Below are 26960 nucleotides of genomic sequence, written 5' to 3' on the forward strand. Positions count from 1 at the left end.
ATTCCCGACTGTCTTGATTGTTTGACCTACTCCTTCTTCCCAACTGCACAAGTCTCAGACTGATCTCTTTTCTTACTATTTTCCTAGGTCCCATTCCCCCTTACATTTACACGCACCCCTTAATGACTAAAATCCTTCCAAGCAGCTCTAGCAAATCTCCCCACCAGCATATTAGTCCCCTTCCAATTCAGATGCAATCCATCATAAATTCCAAAGATCCAAAAATGTGAATCCTTCTCCCCTGCATCAGATCCCGTGCCACACATTCATTTGCTCTACTCTCCTATTCCCACTCTCACTAGCTCGTGGCACCAGAAATAATCCAGATGTTACTACCCTCGAGGACCTACTCTTCAAAATTCCTGCCTGATTTCCTATATTCTCTCCTCAGAACCTCGTCCTTTTCTCTTTCCACATTGTTATTTCCAATGTGTACAATGACCTCCTGCTGGCACCTCCCCTCTTTGAGAATATATTCTGCACTCTCTCGGAGGTATCCTTGATCCTGGCAACAGGAAGGCAACACACCATTCTGATGTCTCGTTGTTGGTTGCAGAAATGTCTGTCTATGCCCGACTAGAGAGTTTCCTATCACAATGGACAGCTTGGAACCTGACGTACCCCTTGTTACGTTAGAGCCAGTGTTGGTACCAGAAACCTGGCTGTCAGTGCTACAATCATCCCTCCATATTTTCCAAATCAGCTTACTTGTTTGAGATGGAGATAGCTAGAGTTGGCACTTTCTGCCTACCTCTCCTACCCTTCCTGGAGGTAACCCATCTATCTGCGTTTTTCTCCCTTTCTGAAACTGTCATCCATCACACTCCCGGTTCCTGTAAATTCTGTGGGAATTGGGGTATTGATATGAGAGAAGGTGCTTCAAGCCCAAAAATTGTTGAACTCAATATTGGGTCCAAAAGACTGTACAGTACCCAAGCAGAAAATGAGGTGCCGTCCTTCCAGTTGTGCTGAACTTCGTTGAGCACTGCAGCAAGCCTGAGACAGAGATATTGGCCTGGGCACATGGTGGTGCGTTCAAGTGGCAGGCAAGAGAAAGCTTCAGGTCTTTTTTGTGAACAGAACATAGGTGCTCTGCAAAGCACTTTCACAGTCTATGCTTAGTTTCCTGGAGAGCTGGCTAGTCTCAGCTGTTTTAACTTTCTGGATTTGTAAGAAAAATAGTGTTTTACTGAATTCTGCCTGAAACAGAAAGTATCTTTTAACACAAATAATTGGTCAAGTGTACTAAATCTTGAAAGTCTATTCTAATGCATCATATTTTCATCTCGGATATTTAAATATCGGAAGAAACATCAAAGAAGTGCTTCGCAGGAGGCTCCAGAGCACTGATGATGTCGCCTAGCCAGGGGACGAAAAGTTTGCAACAAGGACTTCCAGCTCGGCGAACAGAACCACAACAACGAGCACCCGAGCTACAAATCTTCGCACAAAACTTAAACATTTTCATCTCACTTAAGTAACATACAGCTACTGAAAATCAGCAAAATTGGGAGTATAGCTCTGGTCTTGTATATATCTAATCATACATCAACAAGCAAACGTGGCTTGTTTCAACACCACACAGCATATTATATGCTGATCAAATCATGGTTACACTTGTTTTTCTCTTTTAGTCAGTCCAGGGCCCGACAGCCCAAATATCCTGCTGAATGTCTCACAGTGTCTTACTATAGCTCATTAAATGAATCAGTAACGTCACTAAAGGTGAAGTAAATTAGAAAATGAGAGACCATATTATGATCAGGGAATGCAGTAGACTGGACTGAGTGAAGTGCAGGTAAAGTGCTGCTTCACCTGGAAGGTGTTTAAGCCCTTAGATACTGAGGATAGGAAGTAAATGGGCAGGATTCTGTGGTTGCATGGGAACCACAGTGAAGGAGGAGTGGACTAGGGTATCCTGGTGGTAATGGTCCTTGTGGAAGGCTAACAAGGGAGGGAATGTGTGTCTGGTGGTGGTGGAAATAACTGTTAATGCAGAAGATCAGGACAAATAGTAAATACACGACAGGAGGTGGTGTGTGTGTGCGTGCCTGCGAGAGATGCTGTGTTGAAATTCCTATGGAATTCTATGTGGCATAATTACCTTTTACTGTTTTAATGAAAACATTCTTCTCTTTATTTGGATCTTTCTCATCAACTAAAACCCCATGGAAGATTCGGCCAAAGGTACCTGAAACAGAGGAAAAACAATTAGCCTGGTCTGTAAATCCTGCATTAAAAAAATAGCCTTGGTTTGTTACAACACCACACACAGCTTTCTGCATTCTGATCGTGTTCCTCTTGTTTTTCTCCTTTAGTCAGTCCTGGGCTCTACAGCCCGATATCCTGTTGAATGTCTTGCACTGTCTTGCTGTAGCTCATTAACTGAAACAGTAATGTCACTAAAGGTCAAATAAATAAAGAAAAAGAGCAAAAGAAAGTAATGTACACACAGATGAACATAGAATCATTGGATCCAGGCCATTCAGTCCATTACGTCCACACTAACCTTCCGAAGAGCAACCCAACCAGAGCCATCCCTCTGCCCCTGCATTTCTCATGGCTAATTCACCTAGCCTGCACAGCCCTGGATACTATGGGCAATTTAGCATGGCCAACCAAACTTACATGCACATCTTTGGATTGTGGGAAAAAACTGGAGCACCCACAGGAGAATGTGCAAATTCCACACAGGCATTTACTGAAGGGTGAAACCAAACCTGGATCACTGGTGGTGAGGCAGCAGTGCCAACCAATGAGCCACTGTGCCACCCTAAAGGAGGGAGGACTGTACTTCACCAGAGTGATTCCATTACTAGCACTGTGAATTGAGATTGAAGAATAGTGAAATGGAACTGATTTCAATTCACCACTTGTTTGTATGTTATACTACTTTTAAACTGAAGACTGAAAAAGAAGCATTATTTTTTTAAAAATTGCTTAAAAGGATCTACTATGACAATCCTGCACTGTATATAAAATGATTCCTTGTATGTGAGGGCTGCTACACAGCTTGCATCACAAATTCTTTCATGCATTGTTAGTCACTTGGAGGTTGGATTACACAAATTTGGAACACTGCTCTGCTACAGAAATTCTTTTTACAGGAGTGAACTTATTTCAATGGATGTGTGACACTTACTGCAAATGTAGCTCTTCAAGTGATTATTGAGTTAATTAGTACATCCACGTTTCAGATTTGGAAAGTTTTAACAATGCTATCACAGTTAAAATTTAGTTTTTCAGGACCCATAAACTAGTTATTCTATTACACTTTAATGTCATGTTACAATTTTATTTCAGGTTGTTCACCCCTGCACTGGTAATCTCGAGCACATCACTAGAAATATACAGTTATAAAGCTTTTAGAAAAGAAAACCCAATCACTCTTCTGAGCTTACCTCATCTTTAAACGGAAATCAAAATTGCACACTGACACTGTTTACCAAAATCTCAGTGGGTGTTATTGTTTTCCTTAAAAGTCTAATTTATAATCCTTTAGCAGTTAATTTGTACTTACACGTTTCTAGCAAAGCAGTATTTGTGCATACCACAGAAAGTATGCAAAGCAAGCAATACCTACGCTGTGTGGCATCTCAACCTCAAACATCCTAAAGCCCTTTCCATATAGTTAATTAATTTTGATACAAAATCCTTTTTGTCACTTCCTAAATTTAGATCTCATTAGGCAGGTCAACATCTCTGACCTGTTTCACTGGAATATCCAATACCAGTCAAGCAGATATTTCCAACTATTGAAGAGGTGCTCATTAAAGCTGACTCCATTTTCCATTTATATCCAAACTGCTTTGGAACTGTGTCACCTGTTCAAGGTTAACGTTCTGAACTATCAGTTCGACTCTCTGAAGGATCTTCTTGTGGTGCAACTGTAGTGTCCCTACCCCTAAATTCCAGGTTCAAGTCCTACCTGCTCCAGAAATGTGTAATAACATCTCCAACAGGTTGATTAGAAAATAGGTGAAATTTAAAAACAATCAGTGCATCTCTAAGTGTGTCTCCACTTGGCCAGACTCTCTTCATTGGTGCAGCCCAAAATCAAAGAGCAAGGCAATTTCAAACCTGGCCAGAGCGGTGCTGGACAGTTACTTGCAATTTACATCAGCCTTGATCCTGGCTTACCAACAAATGTTCAAAACAGATTTATTGACCTCTCAGCAACATTTGGCTCTGTGTGAATAAGATGGTCATGGTGACGTAGGCATGCTTGCCTTCATCAATCATGGCACAAAAACTTCTGGAAAAGCTCAGCAGGTGTGGAAGCATCCACACAGAGAAATCAGAGATAACATTTTGGGGTGAGGGATCCTTCCTCAGAACTGATGGTAACTAGGAAAATGTTGGTTTATATCCAGAAGATTGGGTGGGAGGAGGAGCTAAGGAGTGAACGACAGGTGGAGATTGAGCCCAAGGAGAGAGAACAGTTGGAAAGACAAAGGAGTCAATAACGATCTGGTTAGGAGAGTGAATAGCTATTAATGGGGGATGTTAATGGCTAACAAAGGGTTGTGTGTGATAGCAAACTATGTGATCACAAAGCCTGGTGTGTGGGGTTGGGGTAAGGATTTGGGAGAACTCAAGCCCTAAAGTTGGTGAACTTGATCTGGATTTCAGAAGGCTGCTGGGCCCCCAAGCAGAAAATGAAGCACTGTTCTTCCAGCTTGTGCTGAGTGCCGCTGGAGCATTGCAGCAAACCTGAGGCAGATGGTGGCTAGGGAAGAGGATGGTGTGTGGAAGTCATGGTCAACTGGAAGCTCAGGACCTTTTCTGCCGACAGAACGCAAGTGTTCTGTGAAGTGGTCACCCAGTTTATGCTTTGTTTCACCAAAGTAGAGGGGACCACATTGTGAGCGGCGAACGTAGTAGACTAAACTGTGTGAAGTGCAGATAAAGCACTGCTTCATCTGGAAGTTGTGTTTGGGTCCTTGGATACCGAACAGGGAGGAAGTAAATGGATGTGTTACACCTTCTACGGTTGCTGAAGAAATTGCTGTAAGGCTGGGGGGAGGTGTAAGAAGTAAAGGAAGAGTGGACCATGATGTTTTGGAGGAAACAGTCTCTACAGAAATCTGACAGGCGATGGGAGGGGAAGATGTGGTGGTGGCATCTCGTTGATGCTGGCGATAATTGCAGCTAATGATCCTCTGGATGTGGATGTTGGTGGATGGTAGTTAAGGACAAGGGGGTCCCTATAGCTGTTGTGGGAGGGTAAAGAGGGGGTTAGGACTGAAGTATGGAGATGCATCAGACCCAACTGAGGACTCTGTCAATAACGGTACTGAGGAATTCTTGGTTGACAAAGAAACTAGGAGAATGGAATACAGTCTTTACAGGAAATAGGGTGTGAGGATGTAGCCAAGGTAACCATGGGTGTTGGTGGGTTTGTAGTGGAGTGTGAAAATTGGCAAGTCATGTTGCAGCTGGAAAGAACTTTAGTTAGGCCAGTTTTGGAATATTGTGTACAGTTCTGGTTGCAACACTATAATGTGGAGGCTTTTTGTGCCCCCTATGAGGGGGTACAGGAATGGTTTACCAGGATGTAGCCTGGTTTGGAGGGTATTAGCTAAGAGTTTGGGCAAACTTGCATATGTTTTCAATTGAACATTGAAGAATGACAGGTGACCTGATAAAAAAATGCAGGATTCTGAGGGGCATGGATATTCAGAGTCTTTTTCCCAGGATGGAAATGTCAATTACTAGGGAATATAGATTTAATGTAAAAAAGGGGAAAGTTTAAAGGAGATGCGAGAGGCAGGTTTTTCTTTTCATAGAGGGTGGCAAGTGCCCGGAAGGTACTGCTAGAGGAGGTGAAAACAGATAAAGTAGCAACATTTAGGACCCATCTTGACAAATACATAAATAGGCAGGGAATAGAGGGTTCTGGATTGCATAAAGGCAAAAGGTTTTTAGTTTAGAAAGGCATTGTGTTAGTGCAGGCTTGGTAGGCTGAACGACCTTTTCTTATGCCGTAGCGCCCTTTGGTCTTTGATCTTATGTTGAAAATTGCTTGGCTAACATGTGTCCTTTCTTCAATGCTTAACAATCAAGTTTCAGTGCTTCACAAGTGACCAAAACATTCCCTAACCATCTTGAAAAATGGTCTTGCCCATTGCTGTGTTTTAGCTCTGCAACATTTATCAGAGTGGCAGACCTCTCATCACTTCTAAGAAATTTGCCTTTGCCAATTATCTAGCCCTTGCTATCCAAGGAACCAATCTTAAGAAGCAGCACCACATTCTATGATATAGACATAAAGATGCAATATTTTAACTACTAACATCTCCACCCTGTCACATCAGTAGCCAACTAGTTAACAGTGAGCTTTAGGTCAACTTCCAGTACAAATCTGTCAAGAACAATCAAAATCTCAAATACCCCGGAGACCAGATCTTAGCCTCACATACAAAACCTGAAAAAAATGATTACCATTGCCAACATTGGCTGTGGAGTCAGTTCAAGTAATCTTAGTAATTTCAGCCTTCCTCTTGGGCACTTTTCAACAAATACTGTTTGGACAGAAAATCACCACTTGGACACCTTGTCAACACAATGTTGATAATCAGTTATCATTTACTGAAACCATTAACTTACAATGGCTTCCTATCCCATCTGATATTCCAGCACCTGATGGAAAATAGATATTAAGAAGTGTTTGGCTATATTAAGGCAAATCCAAAACTGCCATGAAGATCTGCAGAATCTATTGAATGTGGGCTCAAGTCATGCAAAACTTTCTGGAAGTCTGTGAATGTTTTCAGCAATGAAGCTTTTGATAAAAAAGGTCAAATGATCTAAGGTCTCAGCTGACACCAATAATCTCAAAGATTTGGTGAGTGACCTGACAGCGGAGTCTTCAGTGTTTAGCCACATCAAACAGTGGTTGATAGTCAACAGGATTCACATTCTCCAAGGGCAACACCTCCATAAACAGAATTGCAAGGGTAGCCTTTGTGGTTGTGAGCACCTGGATTATACTGTTCACCAAATTGATACCAAATGGGATTTACAAACATTTGCCACACACTTCAAGACATTTCACCAAATAGCACACAGCATTGTGACTCAGTTGTCCAACTTGGCTCAGAAAGCTCAAAATATTGCAGGTGACAAGATGTGCTTGCAATTACCTAGGTCTATCTCAGCTTACCTCCACCTCAGCTTATGTGGTGGTGAAATTCTATTCATCTGTGACCTCTCCTGGTTGGTCTTCCATTTTCCATTTGACATAAACATGTGCTCATTTAAAATTTGCTGCTTAATCTTTTACAAAAAAAAGCTTGTTCCAAATTTCAGTCATTTATTGCTTATGGTCCAACATTCACAAACTCTTTCTAAAAGTTTCATCATTATTCTCAAGTGTCTGCATGCTCTCTCTTCTCCCTATCTGTGCAGTCTCTTAAAGTCCATCAAGACTTCAAGTAATCTGCATTTCTCCAATTCTGGGCTCTTCAGCATTCCAGATTTTAATCTTTCCATCACAAATCAGTACTTTTAGCATTATGGTCCTGAGCTCCAGAATTCCCTCACTCAACAACTCAGTGGCAGAGAAGGCTACACAGATGTGTGCATCATGGGGGAGCCCAGCACATCACTGCAAAAGGTAAGGCTGGGAATGTTTGTTACAACCTTTAACCAGAGGTGTCGAGTGGATAATCCAGCTCAGTCTCTTTCGCAGGTTCCCAGCATCACAGATGCCAATTTGATTCACTCCCCGTGATGTCAAGAAATAGCTGAAGATACTGAATACAGAAAAGATGATGGGTTCTGACAATATTTTAGCAACAGTACTGAAGACTTGTGGCTCCAAAACTTGCCGCAGCTTGGGTCAGGCTGTTCCAATACAGTTACAACTACCTGACAATGTGTAAAATTGCCCAGATATGTGCTGTCTACAAAACATGTGACAAATCCAAATGCCAATTACCACGCAATCCATCTACTTTCGTTCATCAGTAATACAAGGCGTCATCAACCGTGCTATCGAGCAGCACTTGCTTAGCAATAATCTGTTCAATGATGTCCAGTTTGGGTTAGAACATGGCCACTTAGCTCCTGACCTCAACACCTGGCCTTAGTTGACACTGAGGGAAAATAGCCAAATTCCAGAGATGATGGGAGAGTGAGTCACTTGAGAAAAAAGGCCATATTTAACATGGCATCAAGAAGCCCTAGCAAAACTAAAATCAATAGGAATCAGGGAATCCTGCCATTTCAGCAGCAGGAGTTGAGAGAGCACGAGCCAGGGGGCAGCCCAGAAAATAAGTTTGAATATAAAATACTTATGTTGTGAATCAGCTGCCTCCATTTCAGGAGCGAGAGTTGAGAGAGAGCCAGGGGTCGGCCAAGAAAGGAAAGTTGAAATATATTATACTTACCTCAAGAATCAGCGGAGCAAAGGCTGAACAGGAGTGACTGCGGACATGAGGAATGCTGGATAAGTGAACTAATATATTTGGGCAGTGGCGAAGCCTGAAACATTACACGCATAGTATCTCCTAGCTGTCCTCCTCCTACTGCTCTAACCAAAGCAAAAAGACTCCGTATGGGGAGTTGGTAAGGTTTTTTAAATTTCTTTTGGCAAGTTGGAACCGAGGGGATGGAAGCTCAGGCATTTGCATGTTCCTTTTGCAGAATGTAGGAGGTAAGGGTCACCACTACTGTCCCTGCTGACTTCACCTGCAACAAGTGCACCCAACTCCAGCTCCTCGCAGACCACGTCAGGGAACTGGAGCAACTTTAGATCATTCGGGAGGCTGCGGGGGTGATAGTGTGGAGTGATAGAGAGGTAGTCATAGCTAAGTTACAAGATAATCGCAGCTGGGTGACTGTCAGAAGAGGGAAGAGGAACAGGCAGATAATGCAGGCATCCTCTGTGGTCGTTCCCCTCAATCATTTGCATACAGTTGTGACGGGGGACGGGGAGGAGGGTTCGGGTGGAGACAACTTACCAGGATAAAGCCACAGCAGCGAGATCTCTGGCACTGGGCTCTGTAGCTCAGAAGGGAAACGGGGAGAATAAGAGTACGATAGTGATAACAGATTTAATGATTAGAGGAGCAGACAGGACATTCCGTGGTCGCAAACGAGACTCCCGGATGGTATGTTGTTTCTCCGGTGCCAGAATCAGGGATGTCCCTTATCAAGGCTACAAGATTTTTAAGGGGGAGGGTGAGCAATCAGAAGTTGTGGTATACATCGGTACCAATGATATAGCTAGGAAAAGGGATGAGGACCTGAAAAATGAATAGAGGGAGTTAGGTTGGAAGCTAAAAGGCAGGACAAGCAGAATAGTAATCTCAGGATTGATACCAGAATCATGGGCTACTGAGGCTAGGAACAGAGAGTGAGTGCAATTGAACACGTGGCTGCAGAGCTGGTGCAGGAGCCAGGACGTCAGATATATGGATCATTGGGATACCTTCTAGGGAAAGAGGGACCTGTACAAGGAGGACAAGTTGCACCTGAAATGGAGGGATGAGAGGTTTGCAAAAGGTCTTCAGGAGGGTTTAAACTAGTTTGGCAGGGGCTGGCAACCGGATCTATGAATCAGAGGTTGGGGTAGACCGTGAACAGGCAGATACAGTCTGCAGACACTCTGTGAGGAAGGATAGACAGTTGATAGGGCAAAGTTACGGTCAGTGATGGATTGAAGTACGTCTATTTTAACACAAGAGGTCTCAGTACTAAGGGCGATGAACTTAGAGCATGCAGCAGTACTTGGAGCTACAGTATTGTGGATATTAGGGAGATTTGGTTGTTGCACGTTCTGATGTTTCAAAGGAACAGGGAGGAAGGTAAAAATAAGTGGAGGAACAGTATTGCTAATTAGGGATAGTATCACCTCTGCAGAAAGGGAGGTTGTCAAGGTGTGTTTGTCTACTGAGTCAGTATGGGTGGAAGTCAGAAACAGGAATACGGTCACTTTATTGGGAGTTTTCCATAGATCCCAAATAGCAACAGAGGCAATGGAGGAGCAAACTGGGAGGCAGATTTTGAAAAGGTGCAGAAGGAATAGGATTGTTGTCATGGATCACTTCAACTTGCCTAACATTGATCAGAACCTCCTTAGGGCAAATAGTTTGGATAGAGAGATTTTATCAGGTGTGTCCAGGAAGGAGTCCAGACTCAATACGTAGAATCATGGGCTACTGCGGATAGGAACAGAGTGAGTGCAGTTGAACACGTGGCTGCAGAACTGGAGGGGAGGCCAAATTGGATTTGGTGCTTGGCAACGAACCAGGTCACATGTCAGATCTCTCAATGAGAGAGCTTTGCAGTGATAGAGATCACAGCTTCCCTGACCTATATTCATGGAAAGGGATAGGAGCAGGTGGTATGGGGATGGGGAAATTACAATGCTACTAGGCAGTAATTTGGGAGCTTAAATTGAGAACAGATATTCTCATGGAAATGCACAACAGAAATATAAAGGTTGTTTAGGGAACACTGGCTGCGAGTGCTGGATAGGTTTACCCAACAGACGCAAGAAAGGGATGGTCGGATGAAGGAAGCTTGAATGACAAGACGTGTGGAACATCTAGTCACGAGGAAAAAGGAAGCTTACTCAGGGTTCAGGAAGCAAGGATCAGATAGGGCGCTAGAAGGTAACAAGGTAACCAGGAAGAAACTAAGGAATGGATGTAGGAAAGCTAGAAAAAGCCTCCGCGGTAGAATTAAGGAAAACTCCAAGGTGTTCTACACTTAGGTGAGGTATAAGAGGATGGCCAGAGTGAGGGTAGGGCTTATCAGTGATAGTGGAGGGAACTTATGCCTGGAGTTGGAGGAGGTTGGGGAGGTCCTTAATGAGTACTTTGCATCAGTATTCACTAATGAGAGGGACATTGTTGTTTGCGAGGACACTGTGAAACAGGCTGGCTGATACGCTCAAACACGCTGTTAAGAAGAAGGATGTGCTAGAAAGTTTGAAAAACATGAGGACAGATAAGTTCCCTGGACCCAGACAGGATAGACCCAAGGTTACAATGGGAAGCGAGAAAAGAGACTGCTGCACCTTTAGCAATGATCTTTGCATTCTCACTGTCCACTGGAATAGTACCAGATGGATTGGAGGGTGGCAAAACGTTATTCCCTTGTTCAAGAAAGGGAATAGGGATAACCCTGGGAATTACAGACCAGTCAATCTCACCTCAGTGGTGGAGAGGATTCTGAGAGACAGGATATGTGATTATTTGGAAAGACATAGTTGATTAGAGATAGTCAGCATGGCTTTGAGGGGCAGGTGATGTCTCACGAGCCTTGTTGAATTCTTGAGGACGCGACAAAACACATTGATGAAGGAAGAACAGTGGATGTGGTGTATCTGAATTTTAGCGAAGAGTTTCATAAGGTTCACTGTGGTAGGCTCATTCAGAAAGTAAGGAAGCATGGGATACAGGGAAATTTGGCCATCTGGATATAGAATTGGCTAGAAGACAAAAATAGATGGTGGCAGTAGTTGGAAAGTATTCAGCCTGGAGCTTGGTGACCAGTGGTGTTCCACAGGGATCTATTCTGGGACCTCTGCTCTGTGATTTTAATAAATGGCTTGGATGAGGAAGTAAAATGATGGATTAGTATGTTTGCCGAGGACATGAAGGTTGGTGGGATTGTGGATGGTATGGAGAACTGTTGTAGGTTGTAATGGGACATTGACAGGATGCAGAGCTGGGTTGAGGAGTGGCAGACGGAGTTCAACCTGGATATGTGTGAAGCGATTCATTTTGGAAGGTCAAATTTGAATGCAGAATTCAGGGTTAAAGGCAGGGTTCTTGGCAGTGTGGAGGAACAGCGGGATCTTTGCGTCTACATCCATAAATTCCTCAAAGTTCTCATCTAAGTAGATAGGGTTGTTAAGAAGGCATATGGTGTGCTGGTTTTCATTAGCAAGGGGTCTGAGTTTAAGAGTCGTGAGGTTATGCTGCAGCTCAAGAAAGTCCTAGATAGACCACACTTGGAGGAGAAAGTGAGGACTGCAGATGCTGGAGATCAGAGCTGAAAATGTGTTGCTGGAAAAGCGCAGCAGGTCAGGCAGCAACCAAGGAGCAGGAGAATCGACGTTTTGGGCATGAGCCTCATTCCTGAAGAAGGGCTCATGCCTGAAACGTCAATTCTCCTGCTCCTTGGATGCTGCCTGATCGGCTGTGCTAGACCACACTTGGAATATCATGTTCAATTCTGGTCACCTCATTATTGAAAGGATGTGGAAGATTTAGAGAGAGTGCAGAAAAGATTTACCAGGATGCTGGAGGGCATGTATAATGAAGAAAGGTTGAGGGAGCTAAGGGTTTTCTCATTGGAATGAAGAAGGGTGAGAGGTGACTTGACAGAGGTGCACAAGATGATGAGAGGCGTAGATAGAGTGAATAGTCAGAGACATAGGTGGCCTTGCTGATCTTTGAGGGACACTATTTTCTCTCTTGTTACTCTTTTGTTCATAATGTATTTGTAGAATCGCTTTGCATTCTCCTTAACCCTATCTGCCAAAGCTTTCTCATGTCCCCTTTTTGCCGTCCTGATTTCCCTCTTAAGTATACGCCTACTGATTTTATATCCTTCTAGGGATTGACTCGCTCCCTGCAGTCTATACCTGACATATACTGCCTTCTTTTTCTTGACCAAAACCTTAATTTCTCTAATAATCCAGCATTCGCTACACCTACCAGCCTTGCCCTTCATCCTAACAGGAACATTCTGTCTCAGGACTCTCATTATCTCATTTTTGAAGGCTTCCCATGTTCCAGCCATCCTGTGAACAGCGGCTCCTAAAAAAGGTTTGAAAGTTCTTTTCTAATTCTTTCAAAATTAGCCTTCCTCCAATTTTAGAACTTCAACTTTGAGATGCAGTCTCTCCTTTCCCATCACTATTTTAAAGGATTATGGTCACTGGCTGCAATGCGCTCCCCTACTGACCACCTCAGTCACCTGCCCAAGAGTAGGCATCTTCTCTGATAGGCACACCCACATATGGAATCAGAAACTTTGCTTGCGCATACTTAATAAATTCCTCTCCAATTGATCCCTTAACAGTATGGCAGTTCCAGTCTATGTTTGCAAAGTTAAAATCCCATAACTACCCTATTATTCTTATAGATAACTGAGATCTCCTTACAAACGTGTTTCTCAATTTCCCACCGACTATCGGGGCTCTATAGTACAATCCCAATAAGGTGCTTATCCCTTTCTTATTTCTCAGTTCCACCTAAACAACTTCATGTGACGTACTACCAGGAATATCCTCCCTAATTACAGCTATAATATTATCCCTAATCAAAAATGCTATTCCCCCTCCTCTCTTGTCCCCCTTTCTATTGTTTTTACAGAATCTATACCTTGGAACATCACCAGGCCATGTCTCTGTAATTGCTATACTATCCTAGTGCAATGTTCCCAAACATGCCCGGAGTTCATCTGCCTTCCCTGTTAGGCCTCTTGCACTAAAATAAATGTAGTTTAATTCATCAATCCTACCTCTTTCTCTGCTTTTTCTTGCCTGCCCTGACTATTTGACTTAATCCTTTGCCCAGCTGTACCAGTCTCTGACCTTTTTCCTCACTATTTCCCTGGGCCCACACCACTCCCTTTACAAGTTTAATTCCACCCGAGCAGCTCGAGCAAATCTCCCGCCAGTATACTAGCCCTCTTTGTCCTACCAAAAGGACAGACAGATGGGCAGATTAACACGGTTGCCTTGTTAGTAAGGAAGGTAATTAAATCAATAGTAAGAAGTGATATGGAGTTGTAAGGTGTAGAATTGGTGTGGATAGAATTAAGGAATCTCAAAGGAAAAAAGATCTTGATGGTAGTTGTGTATAGGCCTCCTATAGCAGTAGTTAGGATGTGGGAAAGAAAATAAATCAGGAAATAGAAAGACATGCAAAAATGGCATTACAATAATTATGAAGGACTTCAACATGCAGGTGGACTGGGACAATCAGGTTGGTAGCAGATCTCAAGAATAGGAATTCATGGAATGTCTATAAGATGTTTTTTGGAGCAGATTGTGGTGCAGCCCACAAAGGAACAGGCAATTCCTTTGTGATTTGGCGATGTGTAATGAGACAGAGTTAATTAGGGAGCTTAAGGTACAGGACCCCTAGTGGGTAGTGACCATAATATAGTAGAATTTACCTTGCAATTTGAGAGGGGGAAGGTCAAGTCAGATGTCATGGAATTATAATTGAGTAAAAGTAACTACAAAGGCATGAGGGAGGAGCTGGCTAGCCTAGCAGGAAAGACAGGTGGAGCAGTAATGGCAGAAATTTCTGCAGGTAATTCGAGAGGCATAGCAAAACTTCATTCTAATTAAATCGTAATTTGCTTGCTAACTCTTTCTACCAAAGTGTATGACCTCACATTTCATATTAAACTCTATCAGCCAAGTCTTTGCTAGCTCACTCAACCTATTCACATATACTTGTAGATTCCTTATGTCCTCATCCCATATGATCCCATCTATTTTGTATCGGCAGCAAATTCAGATGCATTAAATTCTCTATTCTCTTCCAAGACAATAATTGAGATGGTAAATGAGTAAGGTCTTAGAACCAGTCTTGTGACATTCCACAAGTTACGACTTTCAAAGGTGAACGAAGACCCATTAATCCTGACAGTCTTTTACTTACAAAGCAAACCTCAAGACATTACCTCCAATCCATGAGCTTCTATCTTATGCAATGACGTTATACGCAACACCTTACTGCATGCCTTCTGAAAATCCAAATGATCGTCATTTACTGGCTCTCCTTTATCAATTAGATTAGATTAGATTAGATTACTTACAGTGTGGAAACAGGCCCTTCGGCCCAACAAGTCCACACCTACCCGCCGAAGCGCAACCCACCTATACCCCTACATTTACCACTATGGGCAACTTAGAATGGCCAATTCACCTGACCCGCACATCTTTGGACTGTGGGAGGAAACTGGAGCACCCGGAGGAAACCCACGCAGACACGGGGAGAACGTGCAAACTCCACACAGTCAGTCGCCTGAGTCGGGAATTGAACCCGGGTCTCCAGGCGCTGTGAGGCAGCAGTGCTAACCACTGTGCCACCGTGCCGCCAGGATTCTTATGGGGGAAGGGGAGAAGGCCCAAGTCGTGGTTGACAGAGGCACTAACAACATAGGAAGGATCTAAGGCAGCAATTCAGGGAACAAGGGTGGAAGCTTAGTGCTAGAACAAACAGAGCTGTTATCTCTGGTTTGTTACCCATGCAACGTACTAGTAAGGTGAGGAATAGGGAGAGGGGGAAAGAGTTGAACACGTGGCTATTGGGAGAGTGCAGAAGGGAGGGTTTCAGCTACGTGGATAATTGGGGCTCATTCTTGGGTAGGTGGGACCTCTACAAACAGGATGGTCTACACCTGAACCAGAGTGGTATCAATATCGTATTGGTACTAATTCAGCAGGGGGATGGGAATCTAAATTGTACTTCCAGTGTCCAGGAGGTTGAGAGTAATGAGGTCAAAAATAAGGTTTCAAGATTGCAAGAGTACACTGGCAAGCAGGCAGATGGTTTGAAGTGTCTCTACTTCAAGGCCAGGAGCATCTGGAACAAGGTGGTGAACCTGCAGCATAGTTTGGTACCTGGCTCTTTGAAGTTGTAGCCATTTCAGAGACATGAAAAGAGCAGGGACAGGTACGGTTGTTGTGAAATCCGGGATATATATGTCTCAGCAAGAACAGAGAAGATGGTAAAAGAGGTGGAGGTGTGGCATTGTTAGTGAAGAACAGCATTATGGTGGCAGACAGGACATTTGAGGACTCTCCTACTGAGGTAGTACAGGCTGAGATTAGAAACAGGAAAGGAGAGATCACCCTCCTGGGAGTCTTCCATAGGTCTCCGACTAATTCCAGAGATGCTGAGGAAAGGATAGCAAAGGTGATTCTCGATTGGAGCAAAATTAACAGGGTAATTGTTACTGAGGACTAATTTTCTAAATATTGACTGGAAATACTATAGCTCGAGTACTTTGATGGGTCAGTTTTTGTTCAATGTGTGCAGGAGGATTTCCTGATACAGTATGTAGCCAGGCCAACAAGGGGCAAGGTCACGTTGAATTTGGTACTGGGTAATGAACTGGGCCAGTTCTGGAGATTCATGAGCAATTTGGCGATAGTGACTACCTATTGGTTATGATTACTTTAGCAATTGAAAGGGATAGGTTTGTACCGCAGAGCCAGAGTTACAGCTAGGGGAAAGACAATTATGATGTGATTAAGCAAGTTTTGGGATGCATATGATGGGAAGGAAACCGTAGGGGATGGGCACAATCGAAATGTGTAGCTTATTTAAGGATCAGTTACTGTGTATAAGTATATACCTGTCAGAGAGGGAGGAAGTGGTCGAGAGAGAGGAAACTGTGGTTTACTAAAAAAAAGTTGAATCTCTTGTCAAGAGGAAGAAGAAGGCTTACGTTACGATGGGATGAGAAGGCTTAGTTAGAATGCTTGAGAGTTAGCAAGGAAGGAAGGATCTAAAGAGAGAGCTAAGAAGAGCCAGGAGGAGACATGAGAAGTAGTTGGCAGATAGGATCAAGGAAAACCCTAAAGCCTTCTATAGGTATATCAAGAATAAAATAATGACTAGAGGAAGATTAGGGCCAATCGAGGACAGTAGTGGGAAGTTGTGTGTGGAGTCCGAAGAGATAGGAGAAGTGCAAAATGAATATTTTTCATCAATATTCACATGAGAAAAAAAAACAATATTTTCGAAGAGAATACTGAGATGCAGGCTACCACACTAGATGTTTGAGGTTCAAAAGGAGGAGTTGTTAGCAATTCTAGAAAATGTGAAAATAGATACATCCCTGGGCCAGAGGGGATTTATCCTAGCATTCTCTGGGAAGTCAGGGAGGAGACTGCAGAGCCTTTGGCTTTGATCTTGATGTCGTCATTGTCTACAGGAGTGGTGCCAGAGGATAGCGAAGGTTGTGCCCTTGTTCGAGAAGGGGAGCAGAGACAACCATGGTAATTATCGACCAGTGAGCCTTACTTCGGTATTGGGTAAAGTGTTGATCAAGGTTAGAAGATATAGGATTTATAATCATCTAGAAAGGAATAAGTTGATTAGGAATTGTCAACATGGTTTTGTGAAGGGTAGATCGTGCCTCAAAAACCTTATTGAGTTCCTTGAGAAGGTGACCAAACAGGTAGATGAGGGGAAAGTGGTTGATGTTGCATATATGGACTTCAGTTATGCATTTGATAAGATCCCCCATGGCAGGCTATTGCACAAAATAAGGAGGCATAGGGTTGAGGGTGACTTAATGGTTTGGATCAGAAATTGGCTAGCTGAAAGCATAGTGGTTGATGGGAAATGTTCATCCTGGAGTTCATCCTAGTGGTGTACTGCAAGGATTTGGTTTGGTGCCACTGCTGTTTGTCATTTTTATAAATGACCTGGATAAGGGCATAGAAGGATGGGTTAGTAAATTTGCGGATGACGCAGAGGTCGGTGGAGTTGTGGATAGTGCTGAAGGATTTTGCAGATTACAGAGAGACATAGATAAGCTGCAGACTTGGGTTGAGAGGTGGAAAATGGAGTTTAATATGGAAAAGTGAGAGACAATTCACTTTGAAAGGAGCAACAGGAATGAAGAGTACTTGGCAAATGGTAAGATTTTTGGTAATGTAGATGAGCAGAGAGATCTTGGTGTCCAAGTACATAGATCGCAGAAAATTATCACCCAGGTTGCTAGGGTTAAGAAGGCATATGGCGTGTTAGCTTTTATTAGTGGAGGGATTGAGTTTCGGAGCCATGAGGTCATGTTGCAGCTGTGCAAAACTCTGATGAGGCCTCACTTGGAGTATTGCATACAGCTCTGGACACTGCAATACATGAAGGATGTAGAAGCTCTGGAAAGGGTTCAGAGATTTACTAAGATGTAGCCTAGTTTGGATGAAAGATCTTATGAGGAAAGGCTGATGGACTTGAGGCTGTTTTCGTTAGAGAGAAGAAGGTTGAGAGGTGACTTAATTGAGACATATAACATAATCAGAGGATTAAGTAGGGTGAACTGTGAGTGCCTTTTTCCTTGCATGACAATGGCTAGCACAAGGGGACATAGCTTTAAATTGAGGGATGATAGATATAAGACAGATGTCAGAGTTTCTTTAATCAGAGAGTAGTAGGGAACGCCCTGCCTGCAACAGTTGGAGACTCACAAACTTTAAGGACATTTAAATGGTCATTGGATAAATATATGAATGAAAATGCAACATTGTAGATTAAATGGGCATCAGATTAATTTCACAGGTCGGTGCAACATCGAGGGCCGAAGGGCCTGTACTGTGTTTTAATTTTCTATGTCTTGACTCTGCATCCTCAATGAACTCAAGCCAGTTTCATCACCATGTTGAAACTGTTGAATAGGTATTTTCTATATGTTCTGTCATTTATTCCTTAACAATGGATTCTAGCGTTTTCCCAATGATACATGTTAAGAGGAATGATCTATTGTTTCCTGCTTTGTGTGAGTCTCCCTTCCTGATCATTGGCGCCACATCAGCAGTTTTTTAATCTTCTGAAACCTTTCTTAATTCAATCAAGTTCTGGAAAATAAACAGAAGCTGTTGGAAAATCTCAACAGTTCTCTCAGCTTCTGTGGAGAGAAATCAGAATTAATATTTCAGATCCATTGAACCTTCTTCAGAACTCAGTTCTAAATATGTGGAGATTTTCCAGCAATTTCTGCTTTTGTTTCAGATTTCCATCGACCGCAGTTTTTAGTTCTGGAACATGTCAGCTGATATCGCTATAGCCGCTTCCTTTAAAACCATGCAGGCCGTTGGCTCCAAGCAACTTGTCTCCTTTAAGTTCTCATGTCACAGCTCAAAACCTGACATGGCTTGGTTTGCTCAGGAACCAGGTTTGTCAATTGAGTGAGTAGTATCTGGCCAGAGATAAAATACATATTTTTTGTAGTCGTAGTCTGCTAGGATTAGAGAGTGGGAGTGAGAGATCTGAGTTTGCTAAGTAATGGATCAGTTGGCATAATCAGTTCCTGGATTATTGCCTATTGTTATTAAGGTTGATTCAGTCAATTCGGCACACAATGGCAGGAGAACTCAGTCCCGTGGAATGCTGCTCCTGCAATATTAGATTAGATTACTTATAGTGTGGAAACATGTCCTTTGGCCCAACAAGTCCACACCGACCCTCTGAAGAGTAACCCACCCAGACCCATTTCCCTCTGACTAATGCACCTAACACTCTGGGCAATTTAGCATGGCCAATTCACCTGACCTGCACATCTTTGGATTGTGGGAGGAAACCAGAGCACCTGGAGGAAACTCACGCAGACATGGGGAGAATGTACAGACAGTCGCCCGAGGCCAGAATCAAACCTGGAACTCTGGTGCTGTGAGGCAGCAGTGCTAACCACTGAATCACTGTGCCGCGCTCTTCCAGTGTCCATAGTGACTACAAATGCAGGAAGTGTGTACAGCTGGAATTCATGATTTGCTGCATGGAACAATAGGGTTAAAATAAAATTGCAGATGGACTCACTATGCAGTACCCCTGAAGTAAAGAGTGTTATGGATAGCATGTTTAGCGAGTTGGTCACACCACCAGTAAGGGCTATAGTGATAGGGAAGAGTTGGGTGACCAATAGGAAGACAAGTAGGATTGTGCAAGGGAATGTGGCCATTCCCCTCTCAAACAGATATACTGTTTTGGATACTTTTTGAGGCCTCTCAGGGAAAAGCAGCAGCCAGATCAGTGACGCCTCAACTGGCATTGTTGTACAATAAGGAGAACTGAAGTGTATGTGAACAGTAGAGAGAGGGGATTCTGTGCCTGGAAAATAGGCTCCAGGATGCTGCCAAGTTCAAGGATATCTCTGAACAGATGCAGGATATTTTGAATGGAGAGGGTAAGCAGCATGGCTGTGTTCCATATTAGTACCAATGACATAGATAGAAAGATCAAGTCCTGCAAAGGGAATTCAGAGAGTTAGGTAGGAAGATGAAAAGCAAGTCCTTTCAGACTACTCCATACACCACCATCCAATGATGCCAGGAATAGGAAGCTAGTACAGATAAATACGTAGCTAAAGAGCTGATGGAGGGGAAAGGGCTTCACGTATGTGGATCATTGGGACTTCTTCTGGGACAGGGAGGACAAGTTTCACCTGTATTGGAGGGGCACCAATATTCTGGCAGAGAGGTTTGTCAGTGCCACTTGGGACAGTTTAAACTAATGCAGCTGGGGAATGGGAACAAGAACAATAAGCCAGCAAGTAAAGTCACCGAGGAGGAAGCTGAAGTCTAAGGTCAGTAAGACCAAGAAGAAGAACAGACGGGAGAAGTCACTGAAGAGGCCAGGACTGGCAGTCCGAATTGTATGGATTTGATGTGAGGCAGATGAACTTAGGAGCTTCGATTAATACATAGAACAACGATGTTGTAACTATTACAGAGACTTGGTTGAGAGAGAAACAAGACTGGCAGCTTAACGTGCTGGAATTTCAATGTTTCAGATGTGATACAGAGAAATGCAGGAGAGATAGGGGAGTTGCGCAAGGGAGAATATCTATACAGAGGGCGATATAACCAAAAAGCCCATCCAACAAGGCCATATGGGTACTGCTCAGAAATAAGAAAGGTGCAATCACTTTGATGGAATTGTACCACAGGCCTTGCAACAGTCAGTGGGTGACAGACGAACAGAATGTGGATGAATTATGAAATATTGCAAAAGCAACAGCATTGTTGGGTGATTTTATTGATGGCAGAGAATAAGTTGGATGCATCCAGCATGGTTTCTTGAAACTATCTGTAAATCGTCCAATCAGAGAAGGTTCATGAATGAGAAAGATTAGAGTGGTGCTGGAAAAGCACAACAGGTCAGGCAGCATCCAAGGAGCACAAGAATCGAGGTTTCAGGCTGGAGACCTTTATCAGGAATGATGATTCTTGATGAAGGGCTTTTGCCCAAAACATTGATTTTCCTGCTCCTCGGATGTTGCCTGACCTGCTGTGCTTTTCCAACACCACTCTAATCTTGACTCTAATCTCCAGCATCTGCAGTACCCACTTCTGCCTCATGAATGAGAAAGACATGGGAATTCTGGGACAATTCAATATAAAAAAAGCTGTTGGTGTTTTAAAAAGCACAAAGATAGAGAAGTTCCCAGGATCCGATGGGATCGATCCTGGAACGTGGAGCAAATTACTGGGGTCTTGAACAAAGTCTTTGCACCCTCATTTGTCATACCTTTTCCGACAAGTCCTGATGAACCAATCCCAATAGTCACTACATCAAAAGTCAGATCAGTTTTCCTTGGTGTGAATCCAAGGAAAATGATGGGACCAGTCGGAGTGCCAGTCCATGCACTCAGAGCATGCGCAGATCAACTGGCAGAGATCTTCTCAGACATCTTCAACCTCTTCAAGAGGGCCAACATGATCCCTATGCCTAAGGCGGCTCATGCAGCACATCTCAATGACCACCACCCAGTAGCCCTGACTTTGGTGGTCATGAAGTGCTTTGAAAGGCTGGTCATGGCGTTAATCAACTCCAGCCTCTGCACTCCTCTTAACCCATTCCAATTTGCCTATCGGACCAACAGACCCACTTCAGATGCCATATCACTTGCTCTTCACTCCTCCCTATAACATATTGACACCAAGAACAGCTATGTAAGAATCCTACTCATTGTTGAAGGCTGAACTGTAGTCACTATTATGCCCTTGAGACTGACTACTAAACTTAGTGATCTCGGACTAAGCCCCAGTCTCTATGACTGGATCCTCAGTTTCCTGACTCACAGCCACAGTTGGTGAAGATTGGGGACAATATTTCGTCCTCACTCATACTCAACACTTGAACCCCCCAGGAGTGAGTACTCAGCCCCCTATTGTACTCACTGAATAACATGACTGCGGTGCCAAATACCAGATTAATGCCATTTATAGGTTCTCTGATGACACCATCATAGTCAGTCGAATCTCAGATGACAACGAAACAGACTATAGATGGGAGGTGAAAGACCTGGAAAAATGGTGCACCGAGAACAACCTAGCTCTCAACGCCAGCAAAACCAAGGAAATCATTATTGACTTTTGGCGGGATGTTACTCATGCCCCCCTAAACATTAGCAACACAGAGGTGGAATGAGTGGAAAGTGTCAAGCTCCTGGGAATGGTCATCCACAACAAAGCTTTCTTGGACTCTTCATGTGGACGCACTGGTTACAAACACCCAATAACGTCTCTTCTTCCTCAGGCAGCTGAGGAAATTTGGCATGATAGCAAATACCCTTGCCAACTTTTATAGGAATGCCATCGAGAGCATTCTGTCTGGATGTATCACTACCTGGTATGGCAACTGTACCATTCAAGATCGGAGACTGTTATAGAGAGTGGTGAACTCGGTCTGGACAATCACAAAGGTCAACCTCCCGTCTATTGAATCCATCTACCAGGCCCACTGTCAATGAAAGGCCGCCAGCATTCTTAAAGATCCATCCCATCCTGGGATGGATCTTTCTACAACCTTTACCATCAGGGAGAAGGTACAGAAGCCTAACACACGTGCCAGCCGGTTTCAAAACAGATGCTACCCTACTGTTGTTAGAAAACGGAATGGACTCTCAAATTCTTAACATTTGCCATACCTGTGTTTTTGTTTTTGCCGCTGTTTACCTATTATTTACTTAGCTATGCTACTTAAGTCTGTGATCTGCCTGTATTGCCTGCAAGACAAAGCTTTTCACTGTGCCTCGGTACACCTGACAATAAATTCAATTCAATTCACAGGACAAGTCCCAGAAGACTGGAGAATAGTTAACATTGTTCCTTTGTTTAAGGAGAGCAACATGAATAAGTTGGAAAATTACAGGCTGGTGAGCCTTATACCTAGTGGTAGGAAAATTTTGGAAAAACATTCCTCGGAACAGGATTACTCATATTTGTAAAAATATGGACTTATTCGTAATGGGGGGTCATGGCTCAATGAAGGGAAGGCCATGTCTCACAAACTTGACGGAGTTTTTTGAGGAAGTGACAAAGATAATTGATCAGGACAGGAAGGTAGATTTTGTCTATATGGGACTTCAGCAAGGACTTTAACAAGGTCCCTTGCAGCAGTCTGATACAAAAGGTGAAGACACATGGAATCCAAAGTGAGCTGGTAAGAAGGATGCAGAACTGGCTTAGTTATAGAAGACAAAAAGTAGCGTTGAAGGGTGAATTTCTGACTAGAGATGTGAGCGAAGCTGTTCCATAGTGATCAGTGCTGGATGCCTGTTGATTGTAGTATACAAAGGAAGAGAATGTAAGCAGCACGTTTAGTAAATTTGCAGATAACACAAAAATTGGGGGAGCTGCAGATAGTGCGGAGGATTGCTTGAGGACATAGTACGATATACATAGGCTGGATACTTGCATGGAGAAATGACAGTTTAATCTAGACAAACGTGAGGTGATGCACTTTGGAAGATTTAATGCAGGAGGGAAGTATACAGTAAATGGCTCAATCTTTCGTAGCATCAACATAGAGGGATCTAAGCATACAGGTCCATACTTCCCTGAAAGTGGCAACGTAAGTGATTAAGGTGGTCAAGAAGGCATATTGTATGCTCGCCTTCATTGGTCAGGTCATACAGTATGGAAACTGGCAAGTAGTGTTGCAGCTGTATAAAACTTTAGAACATAGAACTTTAGAACATAGAACTAACTGTACAGTGCTGCACAGACACTTTAGTCCACAATGCTTCGGCCCACATTTAGAATATTGTGTATAGTTGGTGTCGCAACACTACAAGAAAGATATGGAGACTTTGTACAGAGTACAGAAATAAATGTTTTTAGATTAGATTGGATTCCATATAGTATGGAAACAGGCCCTTCGGCCCAACAAGTCCACACCGACCATCCGAAGAGAAACCCACCCAGACCCATTTCCCTCTGACTAATGCAACTAACACTACGGGCAATTTAGTGTGGCCAATGTACCTGACCTGTACATCTTTGGACCGTGGAAAGAAACCAGAACACCCAGAGGAAACCCAGGCAGACATGAGGAGAATGTGTAAACTCCACACAGACAGTTGCTTGAGGCTGGAATAGAACCTGGGTCCCTAGCACTGTGAGGCAGCACTGCTAACCACTAAGCCACCGTGCCACTTATAAAACGAGAGCAAGACACATGTCGCTCAAACACCTCAAAGCTTAACAAGAGCAAGTAATGGTGATAGGGCAGTGCACTGACCTGAAGGCACAATGTTGATAATGAAATGCCAACATTTTGTCTGGTGTTGGTTTCAACAAGTCTTTTAAACAAAGGGCAATCTGCTAAAAATCACAAGCCAATTCTGATCCAGAATTACATATGTGCCTGCCAGAAAACTAAAAGTGTTGATAATTGTTTTATTTTGGTGCACAGTGCTTTCTTAATTTGTGTGGTTAATTTGGACCCCAAACCCAGAAAACCTTAGTGCATGTTCTCCTGTGTTATATGAAAGTAGTACTTGCAATTAACAATTCATCTGGAAAATTTATTTCACAGCTTTCTCTTTGTGTGCAGGATAGAACTCTGATCTTTAACAGGCCTATTATCCCCAAGATTGTTTGATTGCTTCAAGTTCTTAGTACACAGTTTGAGTACGTATTTAAGTGAATTCTATCCTGCATACACACAACCACTCCTCTCAACACTGATACAGATTCTAATCTGTCTTTCTCAGATTTATAGCTTCCATAGTGGGCGGCACGGTGGCACAGTGGTTAGCACTGCTGCCTCACAGCGCCTGTGACCTGGGTTCAGTTCCCGGCTCAGGCGATTGACTGTGTGGAGTTTGCACGTTCTCCCTGTGTCTGCGTGGGTTTCCTCCGGGTGCTCCGGTTTCCTCCCGCAGTCCAAAGATGTGCGGGTCAGGTGAATTGACCATGCTAAATTGCCCGTAGTGTTAGGTAAGGGGTAAATGTAGGGGTATGGGTGGGTTGCGCTTCGGCGGGTCGGTGTGGACTTGTTGGGCCGAAGGGCCTGTTTCCACACTGTAAGTCTAATCTAATTTCACAGTTCGCCATGCTGATCTACTTTTACCATAGCTTTTCCCACTTATGTAATGTGTCACTGTAACCTTCTCTTCCACACAATGTACTGTGCCGCCAGACTTAAGAGATTCTAGAAAAAAAAATCTCATTATTTGTGTTATATTCATGGTGAAAACCAAGGTGCATTCTTATCTGGTTTTGAGGGTATTAATTATGAGGGGAAATTTAACAAAGTTGACAAAGAAAAAAACAAAGAACTGCAAATGCCAGAAATCAGAAATCGCAGGAAAACCTCAATAGATCAGGGAACATCTCAATCATCTGGAAAAGGATGGAAGTTGTCTTCAACTGTACTAGCAAGCAGCACCTGTGCAGCAAAACCCGTTGATGACGCCAGCCCCCCAGTTACTCAGCTCCTGACCTGATTACAGCCTTGGTTCAAATATGAACAAAAGAGTTAAACTCTAGATGTGAGATGTGCGTGACAGCCCTTCACATCAAGGCTGCATTTGACTGAGTGTGGCATCTCAGAGTTTTAAGAAAACTGGAATCAATGGGTACTTGGGAGGGGCGCTTGGGGGAAAGCTCTCTAGTGATTGGAGTCACATCTGTCAAATGGGAAGATGGTTGTGGTTGTTGGGGACCGCGTGGGGTCAGTCATCTCAGCAGGGGTTCCTCTTACCATCATAAGGTAAGAAGTAGGAATGTTCGTCGATGATTGCACAATGTTCAGCACCATTCACACTTCCTCAGATACAGATGCAGTCCATGTCCAATCTGGACAAAATCCAGGCTTGGACTGACAAGTGGCAAACAACATTCACATTATACAAATACCAGGCTATGATCATCACCATACAGAGACAACCTAACCATTGCCCTTGACATTCAAAGGTGTTACATCACTGAATGCCCCACTACCAACATCCTGGGAGTTGTTGTTGACCAGAAATGAACCAAACTCACCACATAGACACAGTTGCTACAACAGCAAGTCAGAGGCTAGACATACTGCAGCGAATAACTTACCTCATGACTCCCTAAAGCCTGTCCACATCCCTAAGGCCAGGGATGTGGTGGAGCACTCCCCACTTACCTGGGTGAGTGCAGTTCCAACACATCTTAAGAAGCTTGACACCATCCAGGACAAAGTACCTCGCTTGATTAGCACTATATCAACGAGCATCCATTCCCACCATCATTGATGGTCAGTAGCAGCAATGCATATTATCTCGAAGATTCACTGCAAAAATTCACCAAAGATCCTCAGACAGCACTTTCAAACCGGGCATCATTAAGCAGATTATTGCTGTGTAGGTGCTGCTTGATAGTACTATTGATGATACTTCCACCTAGAAGGACAAGGGCAGCTGATACTTGGAAACACAACCACTTGCAAGTTCCCCTCCAAGCCACTCACCAGCTTGACTTGGAAATATACTGCCATTTCTTCATCGTTGTTGGGTCAAAATCCTGGAATTCCCTCCCTAATGGCATTGTGGGTCAACCTAAGAATGTGGACTGCAGCTCACTACCACCTTCTCAAGGGCAAATAGGGACAGGCAATATATGCTGGCCAGCCAATGATGCCAACATCCCACAAATGAACTTTTAAAAAAAAATCTGTGCAGAGAAAGCAGAGTTATGTTTCGGGTCCAGTGACCCTCCTTCAGTTCTGAAATGTTTATTCTGCTTGCTCTCCACATATGCAGCCTGACCTGTGAGTTTTTCCAGCAATTTTGGACAAAATTGGTTTGTTCTCACTTGAATGTTGAAGAATAAGCGTAAACTTGATACCAGTTTACAAAATTTCGAGGGGCATGGAAAAAATGGACAGTTGGAGTCTTTTTACAGGGTAGAAATATTAATTACTAGGGGAGGGTGGTAAGTGCCTGGAATGCACTACTAAAGCTGGTGGTGGAGGCAGGTACAATAACAA

At 43.4% G+C, this 26960-nt stretch overlaps 1 protein-coding gene across 2 annotated transcripts in view; it reads right to left on the reverse strand.

Annotated features, from left to right (window-relative positions):
• Positions 1 to 26960, reverse strand: part of ryk (receptor like tyrosine kinase) — a 309552-nt gene that overhangs the window by 117847 nt on the left and 164745 nt on the right. For both annotated transcript variants that reach the window (XM_060835028.1, XM_060835027.1), the window contains one exon: positions 2105 to 2191. In XM_060835028.1, coding sequence (XP_060691011.1) covers positions 2105 to 2191 — 87 coding nt within the window. The remainder of the gene's footprint in view (positions 1 to 2104; positions 2192 to 26960) is intronic.

Source organism: Hemiscyllium ocellatum, chromosome 13, assembly GCF_020745735.1.
Source record: "Hemiscyllium ocellatum isolate sHemOce1 chromosome 13, sHemOce1.pat.X.cur, whole genome shotgun sequence".
Taxonomy (NCBI): Eukaryota; Metazoa; Chordata; class Chondrichthyes; order Orectolobiformes; family Hemiscylliidae; genus Hemiscyllium; species Hemiscyllium ocellatum.